The 23233-nt window shown below is 38.9% G+C and overlaps 1 protein-coding gene across 3 annotated transcripts in view; it reads right to left on the reverse strand.

The window, feature by feature from the left end:
- The window catches only part of LOC133458595 (disks large homolog 1-like), a 141427-nt gene that overhangs the window by 113701 nt on the left and 4493 nt on the right, over positions 1-23233 (reverse strand). For all 3 annotated transcript variants that reach the window (XM_061738658.1, XM_061738656.1, XM_061738657.1), the window contains exons 3-4: positions 22029-22860; positions 21074-21170 (exon numbers count right to left, since the gene is read on the reverse strand). In XM_061738658.1, coding sequence (XP_061594642.1) covers positions 21074-21170; positions 22029-22860 — 929 coding nt within the window. The remainder of the gene's footprint in view (positions 1-21073; positions 21171-22028; positions 22861-23233) is intronic.

The raw sequence follows: 23233 nt of genomic DNA on the forward strand, positions 1-23233 counted from the left end.
TCAGAAATGGACACATTGCTGGCAAGGTAAAAGCTCACTCTAATGTATTTTAATGTTTTTTCCTCACTGCTCTGCATTTACGTTCATGCATCCTCCTTGTCCCTCTACATGTATCTTACATTCACACATGATTTTAATTAAATTATACAGCCGTCAGTGTCTTTTCAATTCGAAAAGTTCTGATTATTATTCGCCCTGTCAGCTCAAGTGAAATACTTGTGCAATTCATTGCATTATTTAAATCTCAATAAAATAAGTCAAAACTTATTTTAATATGCTAGCATTACAAAGTCACTGGAAATACACATTTTCCCCCTTGCGCCGTGATTCAAAGGGAATATGTCTTATAATCCAAATAATTTTCTGAAGCAAAACTGAAGCAATTTGTCGTTTCTAAAGAATAAAATGTAAATTTGTCTTGTTTCAGCCACTTGACACAACAAAAGGAAACCAACTGTGCGTGATTGAGCCTGCCCCTTGAATAACTGTATCAATCTTTTACAACATGGTGTCCCTGGCATTTATACTCAGATTGTGGTGTACACTTTACCAATACTCTCTAAATGTTGCTCATGCACAGAACTTGTAGCAAACAATGTAGAAGCATATCTCGATTTTCAAAAAGATGAACAAAAACATCTTTTATCTTTGACAAATTATTGTTGCCATTGCGAAAATAGTCAACGGAGGATTAAGGCAGCAGACGATCATTCAAATGATTTTCAGAGGCAAAGCCCTTATGTAATGCGGTAATGCAAAACAATTACATGGTGTCATAGCACAACCACATCATATTAATGAGGCAAAAAAACAACTGGAAACTGTATTTTGACAACTTTAGACTTCACATCCAGTGCTCCCAGAGGCGTTCAAATGCGCAAAAAGGGTTTCCATTACACCTTTGCCATAAACTGGATTATCGATACGCCTGGAAAAACCACCTCATGAAAGTGTAAAAAGGTTTTTGCAATACTTGTCAGTATTTTTTTGTGCAAATCCTGGAGTAATGGAAACGTGACTTGTCTCTTTCTCTCACACACACATAAGATTGTTTCTTTTTGCTTCTTTAGAGCTGCAACAGTTTGTTTACTTATTTAACATAAAAGGGGATTCAGGTGAACAAAAGATGTAAAGATATAAGTCTGCAAACTGATCATTTAAACACAACCATCTCCCAGAAATCTTTCTGTCAGTACAACTTTGTAGTATCCATAAGATACACTAATATTTTGATTTATGCATCTCCTACTGGGGCTGACATTTGCGTAAACTAATTCTCTCTCTCCCTCTCTCTCTCTCTCTAGCCTCTATGTAACAGGCCTTCACGATGAGGTGATCTAATAGGACAGCAGTGGAGTCTATACAGACAAGTATAGCCTACGTGCTGCACAGTCAACAGCAGCATTCTCAGGAATGCAAATACTCATGTACAAAACCAGTCCTAAGGTCTACCTGCACTTTCTTACAAGGTAGTACTGTACATCCATGAGCAAACTGATCGCCCTCCTCTCAGCCTCAATCTCCTTCTTTGTCTCTTGTTCATACCACCAGACCTTGCCTAGTTTTCTGATCTTGTTGAGACAGGCTCATTTATCAATTCATAAAGGCATTTTTGGGTTAGCGGTGTGTTAAATGGCTATTCATAAACGCAGCCAAGTGCACCAATATTTCCTCCACATCAAGCAAACCACTTCTTAGGTTTTTGGGGCAGTGAGGACTTTAATATTTCATACTGTATGTTGAATTTCCACTCAACAGTTCCAGAGTACTTGCAAGATGATGATTGTCTCTTTTAGCTTAAGCTTTTCCTTGTACAGCCAAATGTTATGTAATAAGAAAAGCTGCACACTGAGGGGCGTGATGGCATTGATTAAATAATGGGTTATGGATATCAAGGAACTGTTTTAGTGTTAAAACTATGCAGGGAATATTGTCAAAATATGGATTTACACAATACAAATCCCACAATGGTCACTGAAATAATCTCCAAATGTAATATTATAAATACTAATGACCTGAAAACTGACAATAAAATAAAATCAGACATTGTTTTAAAATTTGGTTCAACAAAACACTGAACAAAAAACAAACAAACTGGCCAGGGCAAATATGAGTTGGTACCCCTAGAAAAGATGTACAATAATGAGACCACAGTGACAACCAAGGAGGACTCCACAGTTGAAAGAGCATCATGACAAAAAGACTGTAATTTGTCTAACTATATACTGACAATCCACAAAGCTTCTGGGAGAATGTCCTTTGGCCAGATGAGACAAAACTGGAGCTTTTTGACAAGTCACATCAGCTCTATGTTTATAGACACAAAAATGGAGCAGTCAAAGAAGACTGTAGCTACTGAAACATGGAGGAGGCTCGGTTATGTTCTGGAGCTGCTTTGCTGCGTCTGGTACAGGCTGTCTTGGTGCAATGAGATCTAAAAACTATCAAGGCATTTTGGAGCCAATGTGCTGCCCAGTGTAAGAAAGTTTAGTCTTAGTTGCAGGTCAAAGGCCTTGCAACAGGATAACAGGATAACACATAACACACAACTAGAAAACAGCCAAGAACAAAACATTGGACTGTTCTGAAATGTCCCTCTGAATACTGATGTATATCCTATTAAAATAAATAATATAATAGCACTCTAAAATAAAGACTAGGAAATGTGGCTCAAATTATATAATTATATAATTATCTTTTGCAGGCTAAAGGGTTAAAACATACATCTCAAGTTTGAGTGCAGGAGTGACACAGAGACTTGCCAGTACAGTCGTTTTACAGAACATAGCTGTCTGCGTGCTCTTAAAACAAAATAACATACAGTTCTCAAAACAACATCTTTGCAGCTGTGTATGGCAGTCAAACCCAAACTGCACAGACACAATACTGGTAAGAAGTGAGTGTACTCAAAATGACCTCACGGAGTGACAGAAATATCCATCACCAACAAATTTGTTGACACACACTACTAGATTCCTTCCTCTTTTTAACCATTTATTTTCTTCATAAAAAAAAAAAGATCACGGTCGGGAACTTCTCAAAAAACCCAGTGACTAGCTAGAAACTTTGAATGCATACATCGTTAATGCCCCTCTCTGCCTCTGTGTTGGACTCCAGAATCCCCCCCCCCCCCCCCGCTCCAGGTGTTTACCCATGGGATATTCTGAGGAACACTAATCAAAATCACCAGTCAAATACTTTCTCCAGCTCCACAAAGCCTATGTGGACCAGTTGGACAAATTGTCATGAGGATCCTAGCAAGGGTTTAAAGCTGGTTAAGCATTTTACGGTGTGAACTGAATCCACACTGGGGGTAGTGATTAATGATGCCTTCTGGATCTGAGGTTTAACTAATGACTTGAGTCTCTTCTCCAGCTCCTCTGTATAAAACCTTAACAGGGAGGCTGCGGAGTGTGATTCACCTGCAATTGAATCACACTCTCTAGTATCGCTTGTTGAAAAGGGGGAGGCACACAAAGGCGTGTCAATTATATTCAAACATTACTTTATTTGAACTGTATAGATTAATTGGGCTTCACCCTGTGCCATGACTGAAACAAGTCTTGAGTGTGTATGCTGAAACAGAAATATTGTGTTTTTCATTTGCCCATTTTGCTCTTTTTGGGTTTTTTTTATGCAGGGGTTCATACCACTGTCTAGTGAGGAGAATTAAACTTCTTCCCATCAATGTAAAGCCACAGCCATTTCATTACATTTCCTTGCATTCCTGTTATTACTTACTGTGCGAAAGTCCTAGAGGCAGAAGGGTGTAATTTTGTTTTGTTGCTGTTATCTCTCTTTTCTGCTTTGGAAAGTAGTAATAGTGGCACAACTGAGATACAAATGAGTGCTGTGTGAAAGGGCGATTCCAGAAGGCATATTACAGGCATGAGAAAACTCCTCACAGTTAATGAAATCAATCAGAGCATTACAGCCCTACTAGCCCCACTAGACACTAGCCCCGAGTCCAACCTGGAGGAAGAGCAACCTGGATGAGCTACCATCTGCTGAGACTGATCTAACAACCCCCTCGCATGACCATGGAAACATCACAACTGCTGTAAGGAACAGCCACGTAGAAACTTTAATTCACATTTATTCACTAGTGTGTTTTATTCAGTGCCTAGATCAGTGACCAGACACATTAGGAACTTGTTGTAGACTGCAAAGACAGAGAAACAGATGTTCAGATTGTGCAATAACATAATGGTTTCTGAAAACACACACAATATTGCAATATACTAAGCTAAAAACAAAAAGAATATTGTGCATCACATTTTGGTATCATGTCGGGCCACATGCTTTAGAGTCAGTAAAATAACGTCTTCAACAAACCCCAGTGCACCATGTACAGAGGTATTATTTTCCACTGCTCCCTTCTACCCTCAGTATAGATGAAGCTACATTATTAAGCCATGATTAACTGATTAATTGAGTCATGAAGTTTAACTGCTGACTCAACTGGACTAAATCTGTGCAAACACATTATATTTGAGTCACAAACAAGCAAATGCATCAATAAGTGGGAGCTTGCAGTTGAGCAACAACAGCAAAACATAACACCAAACATGAGTTACTGATCAATTCAAATAAACTGATCCTGCACTCTTTGGCCCAGCTACAGATCTATATTGTTGTCTAAATTCATAAATTCATCGATGAAACTCTTTGTACTTCACTCACTTTAATCACATTCAAATATTATATAATAATATTATATATATATATATATATATATATATATATATATATATATATATATATATATATATCTATATATATATATATATATATATATATATATATATACATTTATATGGGTAACAATCAAACCTGACTGAGGAAATCTAACATAAAGTCCAGTTACAGTATTAAGGGAAAATTGTTTGGAATGATTTTCTATTCAGTAATCATTCAATAGGCAAAAAAAACATGATCCATAACTCCATCTTGGCCAATTTTATATTACAAAAACACTTAAAAACAACGTAGGTGACTTCTGTAGATGTTGCAGTTCAAACTAATGTTCTGGTGTGTAAATGAAAACCAACAAAAAATGCATCACCTCTGTGTCCTCTGCTCAACAATACCGCAGCCACCCAAGCGCAAAAAGGACATGCTTTTTTGGCAGGTATACCAGGTGCTAATATAGTACTCCACCTAATTACTAGCAGGACCTGGAGAAGTGCAGCCAGGATAACAGCCGACCCCTTTCATCTCGGGCACAACCTTTATCAGACCTTCCCCTTTGGCAAGAGGCTCCGGTCCATCTGGACCGGGACCTCTGTTTGTTGCACTATTTTCTCTTTTTCTTCTTACTCTGTTTGCACTCTGTTTTTTACCTGGTTATAAAGCTTTTCGTTGCTGACTGAATTGATAAATAAAGTTGATGTCAACACAGAGTTTGTCCGGTGTAGACAGTAATTCTACTACTTAATCAGATTCACATCTCGTTTAATATTGCCTTTCACTCATTTTGTGACATGCACATGCTCTACTCTAGAAACTGAAACATATTTATTTTTGTGTGATTTTATACAAATGAAAAAAAGAAAAAAATGAATACCACATTGCATATTGCCAGCAGATTTGTCTTAATGCTTTTCACTTCAGACCTCAACTTTTAGAACTCTGAATTGTCTAAATCACTTAAATTGTCTTGTACATGAAATATGCTTTTCAAATAAACTTGCCGTGCATTCACTAAAATAATGTTTAGCGATAGATTAAGAAGAATTAATGCTGAAGACACTTTCAAGAGAGGACTTAAAACTCACCTTTTTAACAAAGCATATGCCAGCTTTGATAATTTGATAAATTATTATTTTTATTTTTTTTTTTTTTCTTTCCTCTTGTAAGCACTTTGAGATTTCCGAATGGAAAGTGCATTATAAATTAAATTCATTATTATTATTATTATTATTAAGATATTGGCTATAAACTTCTATTTGGAATAAGGCAACAGAGCACAGATCTGCCTTCCTTTTTATCTAACTCTACATTGATAACCCACACACACAGGCACACACACACACACACAGGCACACACACACACACACACACACACACACACACACACACACACACACACACACACACACACACACACACACACACACACACACACACACACACACACACACACACACACACACACACACACCGAGCCTCTCTCACACTCTGCTGCAGGCTACTACTTTTCACCTTAGTTAACCTCAACAAGTAAGCTTTCCTCACAACCTCTTTCCTTTACCATCACAGCACATACTTTCCTCTTCAGTCTCTCTCACTGTGCAATACTTCAACTCTACTCAGTACCCACAATACGTTTCCCTAACTATCTCAGACAGGCACAGACAGGCACACACACACATGCACGCAAAAGTCACTACCTACCTTGCATCCAAACATCAGAGATATGGTGTTGTTGGTGCATGCTACTTTGCAGTGGCACAACATGTGGCTAACGTTAGCTAGCTGGTCCCACGCTGGGGGGGCATCCTACCTTTCATGCACACTTTTTACACTCACACACCTCCACACAAGCGCTCATGCTTACACACACACATGCACATGCATGTGCTGTATCAACTGTGCTCCATCCCATCCCAAAAAGCCCCCACTCTGCTGCCCCCCCCTCCGCCCCCCAGCCCGCCCCCCCACCGCCTGACTACGGTCCTCAGCTGTGGCAGGCCTGCATCCTCTCTCTCATGCTCTTCATCATTCTCAGCATCATCATCTTCATCAGGGTAATCCTTGTAGCTGGTCAGGATGCAGAGAGCGACATGGTGACTGGCTGCCCGTGTTCCAATGTTTGGGAGAGAGTGTCAGGATGTGTTAGCACGTGTGTGTGTGTGTGTCTGTGTGTGTGTGTGTGTGTGCTCAGTGTGTTGGTGTTGTCAGCATATGTGTGTCAGCCTTTTTGTGAGTCCTCATGAAGAAATGTGCCAGTAGATAAGTGTGTGTGTCAGCATAGATGTGTTCTGTGATGTCCTCAGAAGCAGCAGCAGTCCCAGTCCTATGTCTCCTCTGTCTCTGTGTGAGTGTTTGCCTCTCTTTCTCTATCACTGCCCCTCTCCCTCTCTCTCGCTCTCCCTCAATTCGCTCCACTGACTCTCTCGGCCCGCCTCTTAACACCAAGATAAATGAGATAAAGACAGAAAAAGAGCAAAGACCTTCTCACAGAAACCAAAAAAATGTCTTCTATCACCCATTTTGACATTTTAGATTCAACATAAATCCTTTTTTATTTATATTTTTTAAGTATTATTCATATATTTTTGTAAATATTCATACACCATAAAGGTTAGAGCATTATACAGGGGAAAGGGAGAGTTGACAAGAGCAAAAGGGCTAAAACTGATTTAACTAAATATAACACTGGTGGAGAACAGGGGAGTGCAATCCTCAGAGGCAAATGAGGTTAGAATCCTAAATGGGGGATAATGGAATATAAAATTAAAATAGGATTGTAGAGGAGGCAGTGCTGGTGAGGGTAAGTACTTGGTGGAAAAAATTGCAAAATTCCTATACAATTTGTATGATTTCTATTGTTTTCTTTGAACTAAAAAATAAAAAGCATTAAAATGCTTCAACAGTGACACCTGATGGACAGGTGAGAAGGTGCAGGGTTCAGTGTGGAGAGCAGGATGGCCTCCTGTTGTCCTCATATGCATCTCTTATCAGTTAAATATTTTCCTTTTTTTCATTTTCCAACAGTCATTCATTATTGCGGACATAAAAACAACGTCCAAAAGTAGGACATTCTGCCAAATTAGTTCTGTTGATGCAGTTGTTTGCAAATTCTGTGCACACAGAGCTTGTTGCAGCAGCTCTGGAGGGCTATTGAGCTAACACCCGAAATAAATTTCAACAGCGGAGGCAGTGTGACACTGGGAGGTGGATGGAGATCTCTGCTCCGCTGCAGCAGCCTCAGGCGTTGCTCCCTCAACCATCCAGACCGGCGAATGAGCGATACCCAAGTGATTCACAGGTCACAACGTGTATGTGTTATGAGTTATGAGTTATGAGTTAGTATTTACTATTCCATTCCACTGGAATAGTAAATACTTACAGTTAATATTACATTTATTGTTATACTTAAGATTGTAAAATAATTTTACTGAACCACTTTCAGTGTCAGTGTGTTGATGTGTCCTTGTATATCAGTATTATGTAAATGTTACCATTTTGTCACGCAACAAAGCCTTCTTGAGAACAAAAGAGACCCATTTATTCTTTAATAATGGTATGGGTAGACATTAAAGGTAGAGTAAGTTTATGCCAGGAGTTCCCAAACTGGGGGGCGCGGCACTATTGCAGGGGGGGCGCGGCGAGGTTGGAAGGTAGATTAATAAAAAAAATAAAAAAAGTTTTTTTTTTTTTTTTTTTTTTTTCTTTAAGATTTTGCCTTCAATACATATGTGCCGTGAGAGAGAGACAGGAAATAGGGGGAGGAGAGAAGGAGAATGACATAAAGTAATGGTCTGGCCGGCGGGAATCTAACCGGGGACCTGCTGCTTCAGGCCCCACAACTACCCGGTGCTACTGGAAGGAAGATGCAAGTGGTAATCTCTCACCTGCAACCCCGGTTTGAGAGGATCTGTAACATGAACAAGCCCACCCCACAGTCACTGAAGGGGTGGGGATTAAAGCTGACATTTTTGCAGAGCAATTGTTGAAATTTTGATTATTTGTTTAGCTGTTGCTTCTGGTTTTTTTTCCTCAGGGAGATTGTTATTTTTGGAAAAAAATATGTTGAAAGTAATGCATACTGTATTGTACAGTAAAAAAGCAAAAAAAGAAATGTGTTGCACACACGAAGCAAGCCCACTCACATCACTGAAAAGATGTGGGGATTAAAGGCGTAATTTTTGTAGAGCAAATGTTCAGATTTTGGCTCCTGTTTGAATTGTTGTTGTTTCAATCTCTGTGAGCTGGACAGGTTGAAAATACATTTTTACAGAGATGGACAGGTTTTTCGCACATATGTTCAATATATGAAATAAATTGCAGTCACATTTGAATGCAAAAGATGTGTGTGTCTGTGTTGGGGTCGAGGGGGGGCTCGAAAATTCTGTTACGTACAAAAGGGGGGCCTAGCCTGGCAAAAAAAGTTTGGGAACCACTGGTTTATGCAAACCCTCACGTAGACCCTGAGCTGACTGTGTTTTCAACTTCAATCCAGGAGCTAATGTTTGATTTGTCTGGAAAAACTGGGAATATACCACTGGATTTACAGTTTCATTAATTTTACCATCAGTGTCCAAAAGCAAATGTATAGAATGCAATCATGAACTGAATTGTTTAAAACATACCTTTTACAACTAACCAAAAGGTACCAACTAACCAAAAGGTACTATATATTACTATATTACATTTCCATGCCAAAATATAAACTCATTGGGAAAATTTTCTTAGTTACACAAAAAAATAAAAAAATTAACACTAGCTTCAAATAGCCAATTAGTGTAAAATTCATTGCCACATGTATCTTGACACCAGTTTTGCCCTCACCGGCTTTTTTTTTTAATTCACCAGCTGCCACTTGTGGTAAGAGAGAGATAGAGAGACAACCAGGCCCCAGAGTCGAGGATTAGAGCATAGACAATGCTGTTACATCACCCTTAGTAAAAATCCATGACATCTCAAAGAAAAGTGCACGCATACATACACTGCTGCGTTAATTTCCTCAGTCACATTTGGTTTAGCACTTTTGTCATTTTTATTTAAATACTTCTGCATCAACTTAAATTGACCCCACTCCTGGTTGATCCTTCATTATAATTGTATAAAAACTTGCATAAATTCAATTATACGATCAGAGCAAAAGTTGAAGAGAAGCAAGGAGGAGGCTTTTGAGAAATAAAGGGAAGCAGAAGTCAAACAAGTTAAAGCTCACTCCTCGGGCGAGACTCTTGATGCTGATGGCTGGGCCATCTGGCCTGTAACACACATGCAAACAGAGCCCAGCACACACAGCAGTGTCGCTGTGGTTGTCTTTGCCTTCTCACCCCAAGTTGAAAATAAACAACGCAGTATGGGTGAGAAGAGGATGGAGAGAATCAAACAATGGGGAAGAATTCAGGCGGTGAAGAGAAAACACTGTGTTTTTGAGGTCACTGGAGAAAATATTACAAAAGAAAAGTAGACAAGACAGCGGGCAGCATGTGTATAAGCCCAAAGACTGATCCAGGCAGACAAGTCATTTTTGTTGTCTTACTTGGGATGTTTTTTAATTTGTCCTGCATATACAGTCCCTCTTCAAACGTTTTAGGAGGTAAGCCACCTGGCTCTTCTATTCTATAATATCATTGTATAATTTCTAATATCACTGATTGCACCGTAAAGACTGAGTGCTGCACAAGTTGGTAACTATAATGGAGAATGCTGCACATTTGCTACACAATGCAGTCATTAAAAACATTTCTTTAAAAACTACAACCTTATTTATGGTCATTTCGTACTACGTGAGGAGAATTTATATGAAACAAAAATGTATTTCTATACCCTTATACCCCTTCTAAACCACTCTTCAGAAACTAGGGCTGGGGATCGATTCAAATGTCAAGAATCGATTCGATTCCGATTCTTAAGATTCAGAATTGATTATCAAGATTTGATTCGATCCGATTCGATTCGATTTCGATATTGATTTGGGTTAGTGTTATTAAAACTGTTTTTTGAGCTGTTGCATGAATTATATGACTGTAGTTATGCAAAATATTACTACTAGTATTATATTGAGATTAAACAGCAAGTATTGGCAGCTAATGATGCTGTTAGGACCAATCACCTCCCAGAATGCTGATAGAACTGCTTTCAGAAACATCGTGGGGCAGAATTACCAAACAGATCCAGGGCACAAACAGAGACGGATGAAATCGGTTTTATTTTTTCCCACATTCCGTTTTTATTTGTTCCATTTTCGGTCTATTTTGGTTTTTAATTTTTGAGCATTTGGTTTTTAGCATTTTTTGCAAATGTAACCCCAAGACAGAATATAAAGTAATGAAATATATCTTGGGGATAAACAAAAAAATAACCAAAAGTTGTAATGTAATGATGAAAAAAAATTATAAATAAATAAATAAATAGATAAATAAATAAATAAATAAATAAATAAATAAATAAAAAAAAAACCCAAAAATTAAAAAACATATGAATCGATTTTTAGGAATTCATATGAGAATTGATTTAGAATTGGGAAATCGATTTTTTTCAACACAGGCCTATCAGAAACGTAGGTGATGTAACTAATAAAATAAAAATTTGTTCGACTTTACAACACAAATAATATTCACAGCCTGGTTCCAAAAAGTGGTTCTGGTCTCCATAGCAATAATTACATTTCCTTCGCATGACAACTGTCCCTGGGGCAAAATATTTGTCTACCACATCAGGTAAAATTAAAATTATGTAAAGCAATAACTGTGTGGAATTTTGATTGGCAGCTGGTACAGACAGTGGCTCCCTGTCATCATTTCTGCTCGTTTTTAGCACTGTATTGTCCTGAATAAAGACCAGACAAAGCATAGCCATTAATATTTTAGGGAGAATCCTCGTTTTATACTGTTTTTACTTTTTTTATTTTTTGTTAACAGACTCCCATGACAAGCTGTGGGTTGACCTGGGAAAGGCAGCTTGTGCTTACCAGGAATCCGCTGCATTAAGCTGATTCCAGGTAATTGCTGATGTTGTCACCAAACCATCAGAAACAGGAGGTCCTGCTGCACATTTTCAACAGCAGCTCTGCAGCTCCTCTGGCTGCTCTCTTTTGGAACCTCACCTCGTGCAGTACAAGGAAAAAGAGGCTTCAAAAGCCCCCTTGAGCAACCATACAAGGGTCACAGAGGGTTGTCCAGTTCTTCTACAGTCTGGCTTTTAAGTGCTGGCTGCCAACACTATTGTTTGTTTACAGTTTACGCAACCAAGGCTTTCTTTACAGCCAGCAGATGGTAAAGAGACATTCACTGAAAGTGACAAAGAGTGCCCTGGATTAGAAGTCAAGGGGAATCTCTTACCCTCCCTTTAATAAAGTGGTATTGAAGGGAATTAAAGTGAATTTTTAATTTAATTTCAGTAAAAGGAAATTAACTAAACTGAATTCAAATGAACTGATTTTAAAGGAACTGAACAGAGTGTTACCGAATTGAATAAACTGAAATGACCTCAACTGAAATGATCAGACGTATATACATTATATACATTATCAAAAATTAATTGTGAATTTATGTACCAATCAGAGATTTAGATTCACAGAGAAATCTCAAATTGGAATCGTTCAGAACAGAATAGGATTTGTTGGTGCCAGCTCTTTAAATGTTGAGGCTTTTTGTGATTACTTTGCTGTCTTAGCGAGCTCCAGTCAGTTCATTTAGGTTAGAAACAGATGGACATCTGCAGATGTATGTCGATGCCCGCATATGCAACACACACACACACACACACACACACACACACACACACACACACACACACACACACACACACACACACACACACACACACACACACACACACACACACACACACACACACACACACAGACAGTCTGGTCTGTAAAGTGGTATGACAGACCAGACTGCGGAAGAGAAAGAGAAATAAAAACAATGGGAGAACACAAGAAATAGTAAAAAGCAAAGAAACAAATGACAAATGGAAGAGAGGAGGGGGGAATGAGAGAGAGAGAGGATGCTACCTCATGAGCCCAGCAGCCATGCACTACATGTTAACATTAGTAGGTCAGCCAGCACAGAAATAACTACACTGTGTGTATTTGTGCGTGATAACCTCTTACGTTCCCTATTAGCCAATCACCGAGGATTCCCCATTCTACACGCGGACCAATTAGAGGTGACGGCATTTATCAACATTTCAAATCCGGTCACATGATCATCTTTTACCAGCTGTGTTTTCCGTGTCCACATGAGTGAACGTTACTCTCTTTACATCTGTCATCCTCCCTCTAATACTGCACGAGAAGCGCCTGATTGCTGCTGAAAGCTCCCAGCAGCAAATACCAACTGTCTTAAATATCAGTCTTAAAAGACTTATTTATTGAACATTTTACATGAAAAAGAAAACCCAATAAACAAGTCAACTGCTGATGTAGTGGAATATTAAATGCAGATCAGTGTCAGTGTCACTGCAGGGAAATACAGTATTTGGGAACACATCATTTGTTTATTTTGGTCATACATGCACTGCCACTAAGTGGTAAAACACAGATACCGCAGCATCTAGACTTTGTTTTTATAGATAGATAGATAGATAGATAGATGTAGGGAGGGAAAGAGAGATTTAGAAAAACTACTTCTCTTTTAACTGTCATATTTTCATGCACCTGTAGAAATGATCCATTTCTACGTCCTGCAATAAACTTGAAGCAGATTAGAGGCGTTAAGTCCTTCATACTCAATGTAAGATTTTCCCTGAGTTTCATGTTCACACTGAAGTAACACTCAACTCATCTGAAGTAGGTTTACCTAAATCAGGTAAATTCTTGCTTACATGTTAAATATCAAGGGCCAAGTAGAGCACTGTTACAGCAGCATGATGGCATTTTGTTATTTCATGCAAAAATAATATACTCTTCAGCATCAAATCAGTGCTACACTGAAGATTTATTTGCCCACAGAGCATGATACTCTAACACACTTTGCAGAAAACTAGTTCAGTGGGACACCAGAGGTCAGAAAATCCACAGAATAAAAAAAAGCATTGTTTTTTTTCCGAAAGAATAGAGACATTCACAGTAGGTACCGGTCACTGTTGTCAGAAGGTAACAGACTGAGATTGTAAGACCTCTGAACATATACTGGAGGGCTGCTCTGTGGTGGTAGGAGGGGAATGGGAACTGGTTTTGATATGACTGTCTCTGGGCTGTAATTATGCGTAACAATACCATAATAGCAGCACAATAACAACATAGGTGATATAATGAAAACTCGGTTTGGATGTGGCTATTATATGGATTTTAATGATCTGCTGACTTGCACAACTAGAAGAAGATTGTGTAAATCTCTGAGAGAAAACAACATGATTGCTGTCATTCTCTCTATACTGCAATGTCTACTGCAACTTTTGCATTTATACTGGCAGAACGAAAACACCAGTATACAGTTGTCTGTTAATTATTCAGTTTCCTGTTTCCTAGAAATAACGTTTAATGTCCAAAAGAAAACTGCGTTGGTTTCCAGCCTTGTTGTATACGTGTGTTAACATGTATGTTCACAAAGATTAGTCATCTGCTTAATAGGATTTGCAGCTCTGGATGTGCCTAAACATGGCATGAAGTGTAGAAACACTGTAATGTTGCTTCCTTGCCTATTAGGTTAACCAAAAAAAGAAAAAAGAAAAAAAAAACTTACAAATATGACAAACATAAGACCAAACAAGAGGATGTCATAAAATGTGATGATGCCATAACTGCCCCTGCCCTGTCTGTATTTTGTGTAGGTGTGACCTCTCTCTCGCGGTCATAACCCCTACTGAATCGGAAGGACATTCACATGTTTACATCACTCTCGTCTGCCCGTGAGACTTTCGTACCCCACCAGAGTGCCAATATTTTACTCCCAGGACAGCTGATCCCTTTTCAGAACGGATCAAGAGATATTATTTTATGATCCTGCAGTGAAGATTACAACACAGCGTTAAGCAGGAGGAACTGGACAGCAGAACCAGCACTGTGTGTAGCATTTAGCAAGTAGTTATCACTGTGAAAGCTGCAACCTCGTAGCCTGGTTTGATTCCCCTTAAATCCTCAGCTAGTCTTGGAGGTCACCCAGTCCTGGGGCTTTGCAGCACCTCTGACATATCCACTCTTACATGTGTGTGAAGCTGCCGTATTGAACCAAAGACACGTTTGTATGCTAACTGGCTAAATACAATTAAAATACAAACAATAAAAATAATTTAAAATAACTAAATTAGTGCATTTTAATTGTATTTAAGTAAGTATGAGAGGAGACTGACATATGTAAAAAATACATATGCAAATTCCATGTAAACACACACATGTGTTCAATTCAAAACAAGCTTTAAAAGCAGCCTAAAATGGTATGTATTAAACAGAACTAACAAAAAAATAAACAAGATTCACGCAAGATATTTTGGGTGAAAGTAAAGCTCCTTCCGTCATTCATTAGTGACGCTCTCTACGCTGATCGTTGCCAAACATTTTGAAGAATGAATTAAGGGAAAATACGTTACCCTGGTTGAGGCTGCAGAGCTGCTGTAGTCCATTTTCAAGGACTTGTCTAATAGATGTTTGCTGTACTACAGGCAGTCCTTACTCTGAGTCCAATCTTCTTACAAAGCCATGAAGACGCTTAACTTTTGGCTATATTTCTCATGAATTAAGGTCACTTGTGATAGCAGCCCTGCATCAGTCTGTCAGTCCTCTACAGGTTCATATCTCTGGGTTGAATTGTCCCGCAGCTGCTGCAGAGATTATCCCCCTCATCTTCTCTGCTCTCATGCCGTCTCCATTGATTCATCTGTTGGGCCCCTTTCTCAGAGTTACATCATCATACCAGCTGGATAGTGGCACTGATGCACGCATTGGTGGAATGCAGTAGTTGTCAACCAAAGTCAGGCAAAAAAAAACAAATGAAAAAGAAAGAAAACACCAAAGCTGGATATGTAACTCAGAAATTTAAATATTGTCTCTTTTTCTATTCTATTTCTATTCTATTTCCGCTTCCCTCTTCTTTGTCTGTCCTTAAATAGCTCCACCTTTGTAAAGTCTATTAGCAGATAAGCCTCTTAGGAGGAACTCTTGCTCTCTTGCAGGGCAGTGACATTTACTAAGGCCGAACAACAATTGCTCTTTCATAAAAGCAGCATGGGATTAAAAACTACATTAAATCAGAGAAGACAAAAACAATTGGAGTAAATTTATCAAAATCTCTACATAAAGAAAAGTGCAAGGAATATGTAATTGGCAACACTCTCCGGAAGCAGAAACGCTTATAATTCAGTAAAAATTTGAAGGCGGGTTTTATATACTATTTTCTGCATTTTTTTTTTTGTGTATTTTGAGATATCAGTTTCACATTTACATAATTCTTTTACAGCACGTTTACTTTTGACCATCATAAGCTCTACTTCACGTCATTGTTGTTGTGGAAAATATATTAAACAGGAAAGTTGAGCAAAGATGCAAAAACAACATTTGACACAGACCCCTGAACATGGAGGTCAGGCCACCCTCTTCTTTTGAACTCTTTATTTTCATGAAGTGAACCAGGTGAAGCATTTGAATCTAGGAGGGGATCCCTGATCCCCGTGGGCGTGACAAGCTACTTCACAGACGCGTGTACTGCTAAGATTAATTGGCTAATGAAATGCTGAGACACGATTAGTTGCCAATGTCAGAAAGGTGGCGGTCTTAACCTTTCTAGATCACTAATTTAACTTACACCACACACTCCAGCCTCAGCTTTGCAGTACATGTGCAGTGAAGTTACACATGGGGGAATGCATTGTACGAAATGGAAATCTTTTGAGCCATATTCTAGTAGACCTGGTCTTACCAATACAGTTACTGTATTACAAATGCATTCAGTTGGCAGGGTGCCAAATATGTTATTATCCTTGTTGTTAATTACCTGTTGAAACCATTTTGACACAGGTATTGATATATGTCAGTGAAAATGTTTAATTTGAGACTCAAACCGCTAAACTTAAGCTCAGAATACAAGAATTTAATCACGATTTTCCTGGTTCAGAAATAAATCTGCTGAACTCTGAGATAAAAAAAAAAAGATTGTCAGACAAGCGTGATGCTGATTTTGCAGGAGGTCTCTAATATTTCTATATCTAAGACTCTCCCCCAATTTCAGCAGCCCCAAAAAGGGCAGAGAAACTGATAATGATAAGACAGGAGTTGGACCAGAAAGTTAGCTACATGTAAACAGAATCACAGCTTTGATGTTGAAGTATATCTACTTCTTTACTGTATGTTTCAGATGTTTACGTAAAAATTATTTTTTTTTTTAATGCCAATGTATTGAAATAAGTATGTATTGTATGAAGTTTTCTGGTTTGACTTACTTTGTAGAGCCAAAGATAAAACCTGCTTGGAGACCATAAGTCTATAGAGTAATGGGAATGTATAGCTCTCACCTGTATTAACAGTGTCTCTCTATCTTTACTTCCACTACCTGGAACTAAAAGTACCAAAAAGACTTTACAAACTCCAGCAATCCAATACCATAAATGCCTTAAAGGTGGGATTTTTCTAAAGTGTGTCATGTCATCGTTACGACCACATTTATTATTGCATGTCATCTTTCTTTACATGGTCACATCTCATTGTTCTTTTAATTCTTGATAAGGTTGCAAAACCCAGTTCATAAATTACCTAGTTCAAAACACACCCTGACATTCATGCTTTATCGTCTTAGCTGCCATTTTTCAATGTGCAAGTAACAGTTCATTCTGCATCCATCAATTGTTGGAACAGTGGCGACTGAAGAAAACCCAGCTCAGACTAATTTTATTGCTTTTAAATGGGCCAAGCATGTCTGAGATGGCACATATGTGCATAATGCATGTGCTTAATTTGTACAGCCTAGTTTTTAGATGTGCTTTATCTCCTGCCTGGAGAGCAGTCTGCCATACAGTCAACTAGTGCATCCGTCACGTACCTACACATCAAGCCTGCCAGTCTTTTGAAGTATGTGTCCTATCAACCCAGATTCTTGTCTCTCTGGATGTCACATGTTGTCAGACCAACAGCTGAGCAACAGCTCGGCACTTTCATCAATGATACTTCACAAGAACACAACCCCTTTCTCTAAAACCTTATAATCAGTTAATTCATAAATTGCCTAAGCCATCTATAAAATGAACAATCTATCCTACTTTGATGTGGCTAATTATGATCAGGTGCACTTCTAACCATTAACCAAACCTCCATCATGCTTCATTTCACACTTGCATACTCTGTTTAGAGGATGAAGTGTGATTCTTAATTAAGGACTATCTCAACTAGGCATGGGACGATATGAAAATTTCATATCACGATATTAGTGGACAAAAATATCACGATTACGATATTATCACAATATTAGCGTGTCGCTTATAAAATTCTTAAAATGCAAGGAAAAACACTAACCGTGGATCCACTAGTTCCTTCAGAACATTTATTCTCAAATCATTCTCAACACAGTGACACTTGAGGTAGAGAACAAATAGTGTACTGTAAATGTTATGCATTACAAAGTGTAAACTATAGTACCGGTACCGGTACTTATTTGAACTTTCTTTTTTTGTAAGAAAATACTTCCCTGAGAGTCGAAAGAAATAAGTGACAAATAGAAATAAAGTGACAAAGTAGAGCCAAATGCACACTGATTGTATTACTCTCTGAAACTTTAACAGTGGCTGGCTGCCTGCTACTTAGTACGGCTCTCTGGAAAAATAATAAAATAAAGGCACTGCTCTGTAGTATACAAAACAAAAGCTGCATGGCCAACACAAAGATTGAGTGAAAATAAAGTGCCACAGTAGTCAAATGCACACGGATTGTACTACTCTCTGAAAAAATATTAAATAAATAATAATAATAATAATAAATAATATTAATAAAATACATGAAAAAAATAACACTGGCTTCTACCTGGCTGGTAGCCTTGTGTGACCAAAAAAAATAAATAAAAAAAATAAAAAAAAATAAATAAATAAAAAAAAAAAAAAAAAAAAAATGGCGATAATTACAGTACCCCACGATAACGTTATCGCGGCCGTTTTTTATCGCGATATACGATTATATCGTATATCGCCCCATGCCTAATCTCAACTCAACTCAACTTAATTTATAAAGCACTTTAATACAACTACAGCTCAAACATCTACCATATCTAAAGTATGCCATCTTCATAGGATATAAATTATGCAAGAAGTATATCTTATGATCCATTGCACAAATGCCATCTATAATGTAAATGCTTGGATTAGGATGGGATTACTACAGTCCCTAAATGAAACTAATCAGTGTTTACGTCTCACCTTAGTAGTGAGGATACAGATGCAGTCCATCCTCAACAGTCCCCCTGGTAAACTTTCACCAGAACATCTTCCAGCTGCAACTTCTCCATTCCACCACTCAGCCGCTTATTTTCTGCTGGTAGCATCCTTTTTCCTGATTGCCTGCCTGCGTATGCTCCTCTTCTCTCATCCCTCAGTCGTTCCCCTCCTTCACTCCGCTCGCCATCTCCACCTGCTCTTTCCTCAGGAGCAGAGTGTACTTCTCCGCTAAAGCAGAGGCCGACTCAGAAACATGGCAGCTATCCCGGTGCGGTTCCACCCGCTCTCTTGTTTCCCGGCTGCTGTCTTCGTCTTATGCGACCGCTTTGCCCCATTTTGACCTCAAAGAGTGCATGGCTCAGAATATATATGTCTGCGTAAGCACGCGAAGCCCTCTCCACGCACAGAGAAACAGGCGGCATCTAGAGACCGCCGCAGATACGCATACACATGGATGAACAGGTAAACACTGTCAAACAGACGTGTACTCACAGACAGGAGCACACAAGCACACAAGCACACAAACTCATACTACAAACACACTCGACTTTCTGCTGCTTTACCAGGTCAGGGCTCTGGCAGGAGTGACGGATTAGACTCAGTGAGCAGAGACAGCGGTATAGCAATTGATGTTCTACTTTCAAGTTTGTGAATGTTACCGAATTCGGAGCTACAAATGCAGACTGAAGCATCACACTGTGGTGACATTTTAACTGATTCAGGCTCCCTGTGTTCACAGCATTACTACAGCTGATGATACATTTGCGGTAAAATGAGGGCGCTGTTATGCTTGTGATTGCAGAATTTGATCAAAATGAATCATTCTTGTAACTCTACTATTATTGTTTGGGTCTGTGTAGGTGTCAGAAAGGAAAGATGCTCCCATTGGACCATTCCTGTTTTAACAAGATTAAATAGACAAATTAATAACAGCTCACTCGTTGATTGTAATACCTATTTACAATAAAAGGTCCAGTTTGCAGTTATTACTGAGTTGCTTTATAACAAACATTGGATTAATCCACAGTTGACATCAATTCCAACACATTACAAGCAGATTATAACTGGAAGGAGAAGTGTTTCCAGATGCACGTACAACAACATCAGCGATATCAGCATCTTTTCCGAAGACGTGTACAATCGACAGCCGATCAAAAGAAATTCCACCCACGAGAAAAAGATCAAGTTCCTACTTGAGAAAAACCACATACACTAATACAGAACAAGAAAATGTTACTGCACTGAACTGATTCCTCTCATCACATCAGATGCAATACATGCCGACGTTTATCCAGCCAGGCTGCATAAAGGTTCTCTTTAAGAGTAATCCTACCTGCTGCGGCCACCGCAAGCATTCACTGTACTGGATTATACAAGCTGTCACGAGCACAAACGTCCTACATGAAAACCATTTCCATATAGCACGAATGAGACACGAAGCATTGCATCCAGGGAAATTCAGAATGAAAGCCCCAAACTCTTTATCATTTAATGATGTACCTTTGCCTTACAATGCCTGTCCTTATCTAATGTGACAGCAGCGAGTCTGTTTGCATTCAGAAGGTGACACAGTTCAATTTCTTCATATCCACAAGTTAAAAGACTGTTTTTCATATCTAGCTTAAACAAAATGCTGATACTGAGCTTTAAACACTTACGGACAAGAGGATAAAAGCATGTGTCTGACCCTAGAACCTGGGCCTGACACATATTTGTGGATAAAACATGCTTTACTGCAGCACTACAAAGAAACAAATCCCTATACAGCATCACCTAATCTATAACCACGTCAGAGTTTCATTAGGTTATTAAGATCATGAAGCTTGCTAAAACTGACCAACATAGTTTTCACAACACTTTTTTAACACAGAAACAGCAAAGAACAGTTATCTTGTACTCAAGACTTTTACAATTAGACACTTACTATCAAGTAGCTTTGGAGAGGAAACAATCGCTATCACTCTGCTATTAACTACAAAGATAGTTCCTGCAGGTTTCCTCAGGCAGTAACACATAAAGACGAGAGATGTCTTACCTTGTTGGGGGTCGGTGGACTTGTAGGTGTCCCGGAGCGGGCTGGACCACAGCCGGGGCTCGTGGAGGGGACTTTTACTGGCCCGGGGCTGGTTGGACTGGGTACAGAAATCAGAGAGAGAGGGTGTCTGTAGGTGAGCCCTGAAAACTGTCAGTTATTATTCTGTTCCATCTCCATAAATACAGGACTGTCTCAGAAAATTAGAATATTGTGATTTTCTGTAATGCAATTACAAAAACAAAAATGTCATACATTCTGGATTCATTACAAATCAACTGAAATATTGCAAGCCTTTTATTATTTTAATATTGCTGATCACGGCTTACAGCTTAAGAAAACTCAAATATCCTATCTCAAAAAATGTGAATATTCTGGGAATCTTAATCTTAAACTGTAAGCCATAATCAGCAATATTAAAATAATAAAAGGCTTGCAATATTTCAGTTGATTTGTAATGAATTCAGAATGTATGACATTTTTGTTTTTTTTAATTGCATTACAGAAAATAAAGAACTTTATCACAATATTCTAATTTTCTGAGACAGTCCTGTATGTACCCTTGAACATTGCAGCATTTGCTTATTTTGATTTTGTAAATCATAACACTTGACAGATAATATTATTTTGTGTCTGCACATATACAGAAACAAAAAGATAGGACTTTTTAAAATACAAATTAAACACATTTATTCATTACTCTAAGCCTTAAATGACTGATTTACATTTTTTTCTGTTTTTAACAAATGAGATACTTATAATAAAGACATTGGAAGAGCAAATTATGACTTAAAAACAACCACCATGCAACCTATTAACCATATCTTCTCACTCAGTAATCCATGTGCATAGGTCTACAGCACTTATGCTTCTTCTGATCACTTCAAGTTACGTCCACAGTCCAAAAGTCTTCTGATGCCTATTGTTATTCATGTGAAATAAAGACAAAATCACATACCTCTGTTTGCCTACTCTGTTTGGCTTTGGAGGAGGACTTGCTGGGCTTTGACCACCAAAGGTAAATGTGCCATTGTTGGGACTTGTTGGACTCGTACTGGAAGTGGCTTTGCCTGATCCTGGGTCCTCGCTGGTGGAATGTGGTGCAGAGACAGCAGCCGTGGCTGCACCGAGACCAGGGCTGCCGCTGGGCGTGCTGGTGGGAGTAGGTCTGTCCGGAGTGGTTGGGGTCACAAGACCTTGGATGGTGCTGGAGACGAGAGCAGACACGGTCGCCATGTTGCAGCCCGGAGACTCGAGAAGTGGATTTGCAGATGTTTCTGAAGAAGTCTCAGAGTTGATGGCAGTAACATGGGGCTTCGTTCCACTCACTCCGGGACAGGTTTTAGGGGTACCAGGAGGGCTTTCCACATTGTTCACAGTGATACTGGGAGATGCTACGACTGAGGGTGAGGACGGTTTAGAAGGCTGTGCCTCTGGAGACACAGAGACTCCAGGTTGGCCCGGTGGAGGAGGAGCACGGTACTTGACTTTGGCTGGCTGGGACTGAGTTGCACTGGACGGGGTTTCAGGAGAAGATGGTTTTGTTGGAGGTGTTGCACATGGGACTGGGGGGGCGCGAGACTTGACTGACCTTGGCTTGGGGGTTATCGGCTTAGGTTGGGATGGTTCACCAGGAGCCTGGGGGCTCACAGGGACGGAGGTGGGCTGTGGCTGGGCGGGAGATTCTGCTGAAAGGTTGCAAGGAGCAGGGACTTTCCCGGGACTATCAACCTGGTCCACAGAACCCTTGGTGTCTCCCAGTATGGTGAACTCATAGAACTCCTGGATATCTGGAGAAATCAGAGCCACGATTAATGAATGCAGAGATTACATCTTTGTAAAGGAGATATGATAAAATATGGGAACGGTGAATGAAAGTTAACTGCATAAAAAAGTGTACAATGAGTGCATTTTATGAATAAAGTTAAACAACATAATTATAATTGAAGATACGATTGTATTTTGATTTTGTATATATATATATATATATATATATATTAGGGCTGGGCGATATATCGAGATTTTAATATATATCGATATATTTTCAAACACGATATGGTACGAGACAATATCGTTTATATTGATTAAAAAAAAAAAAAAATGTATATATTTTTTTTTTAATGATTTTGATATAGCTTATTTTGTGACAAATTGACTTGAATG

This window comes from Cololabis saira, chromosome 13 (assembly GCF_033807715.1).
Source record: "Cololabis saira isolate AMF1-May2022 chromosome 13, fColSai1.1, whole genome shotgun sequence".
NCBI lineage: Eukaryota > Metazoa > Chordata > Actinopteri > Beloniformes > Belonidae > Cololabis > Cololabis saira.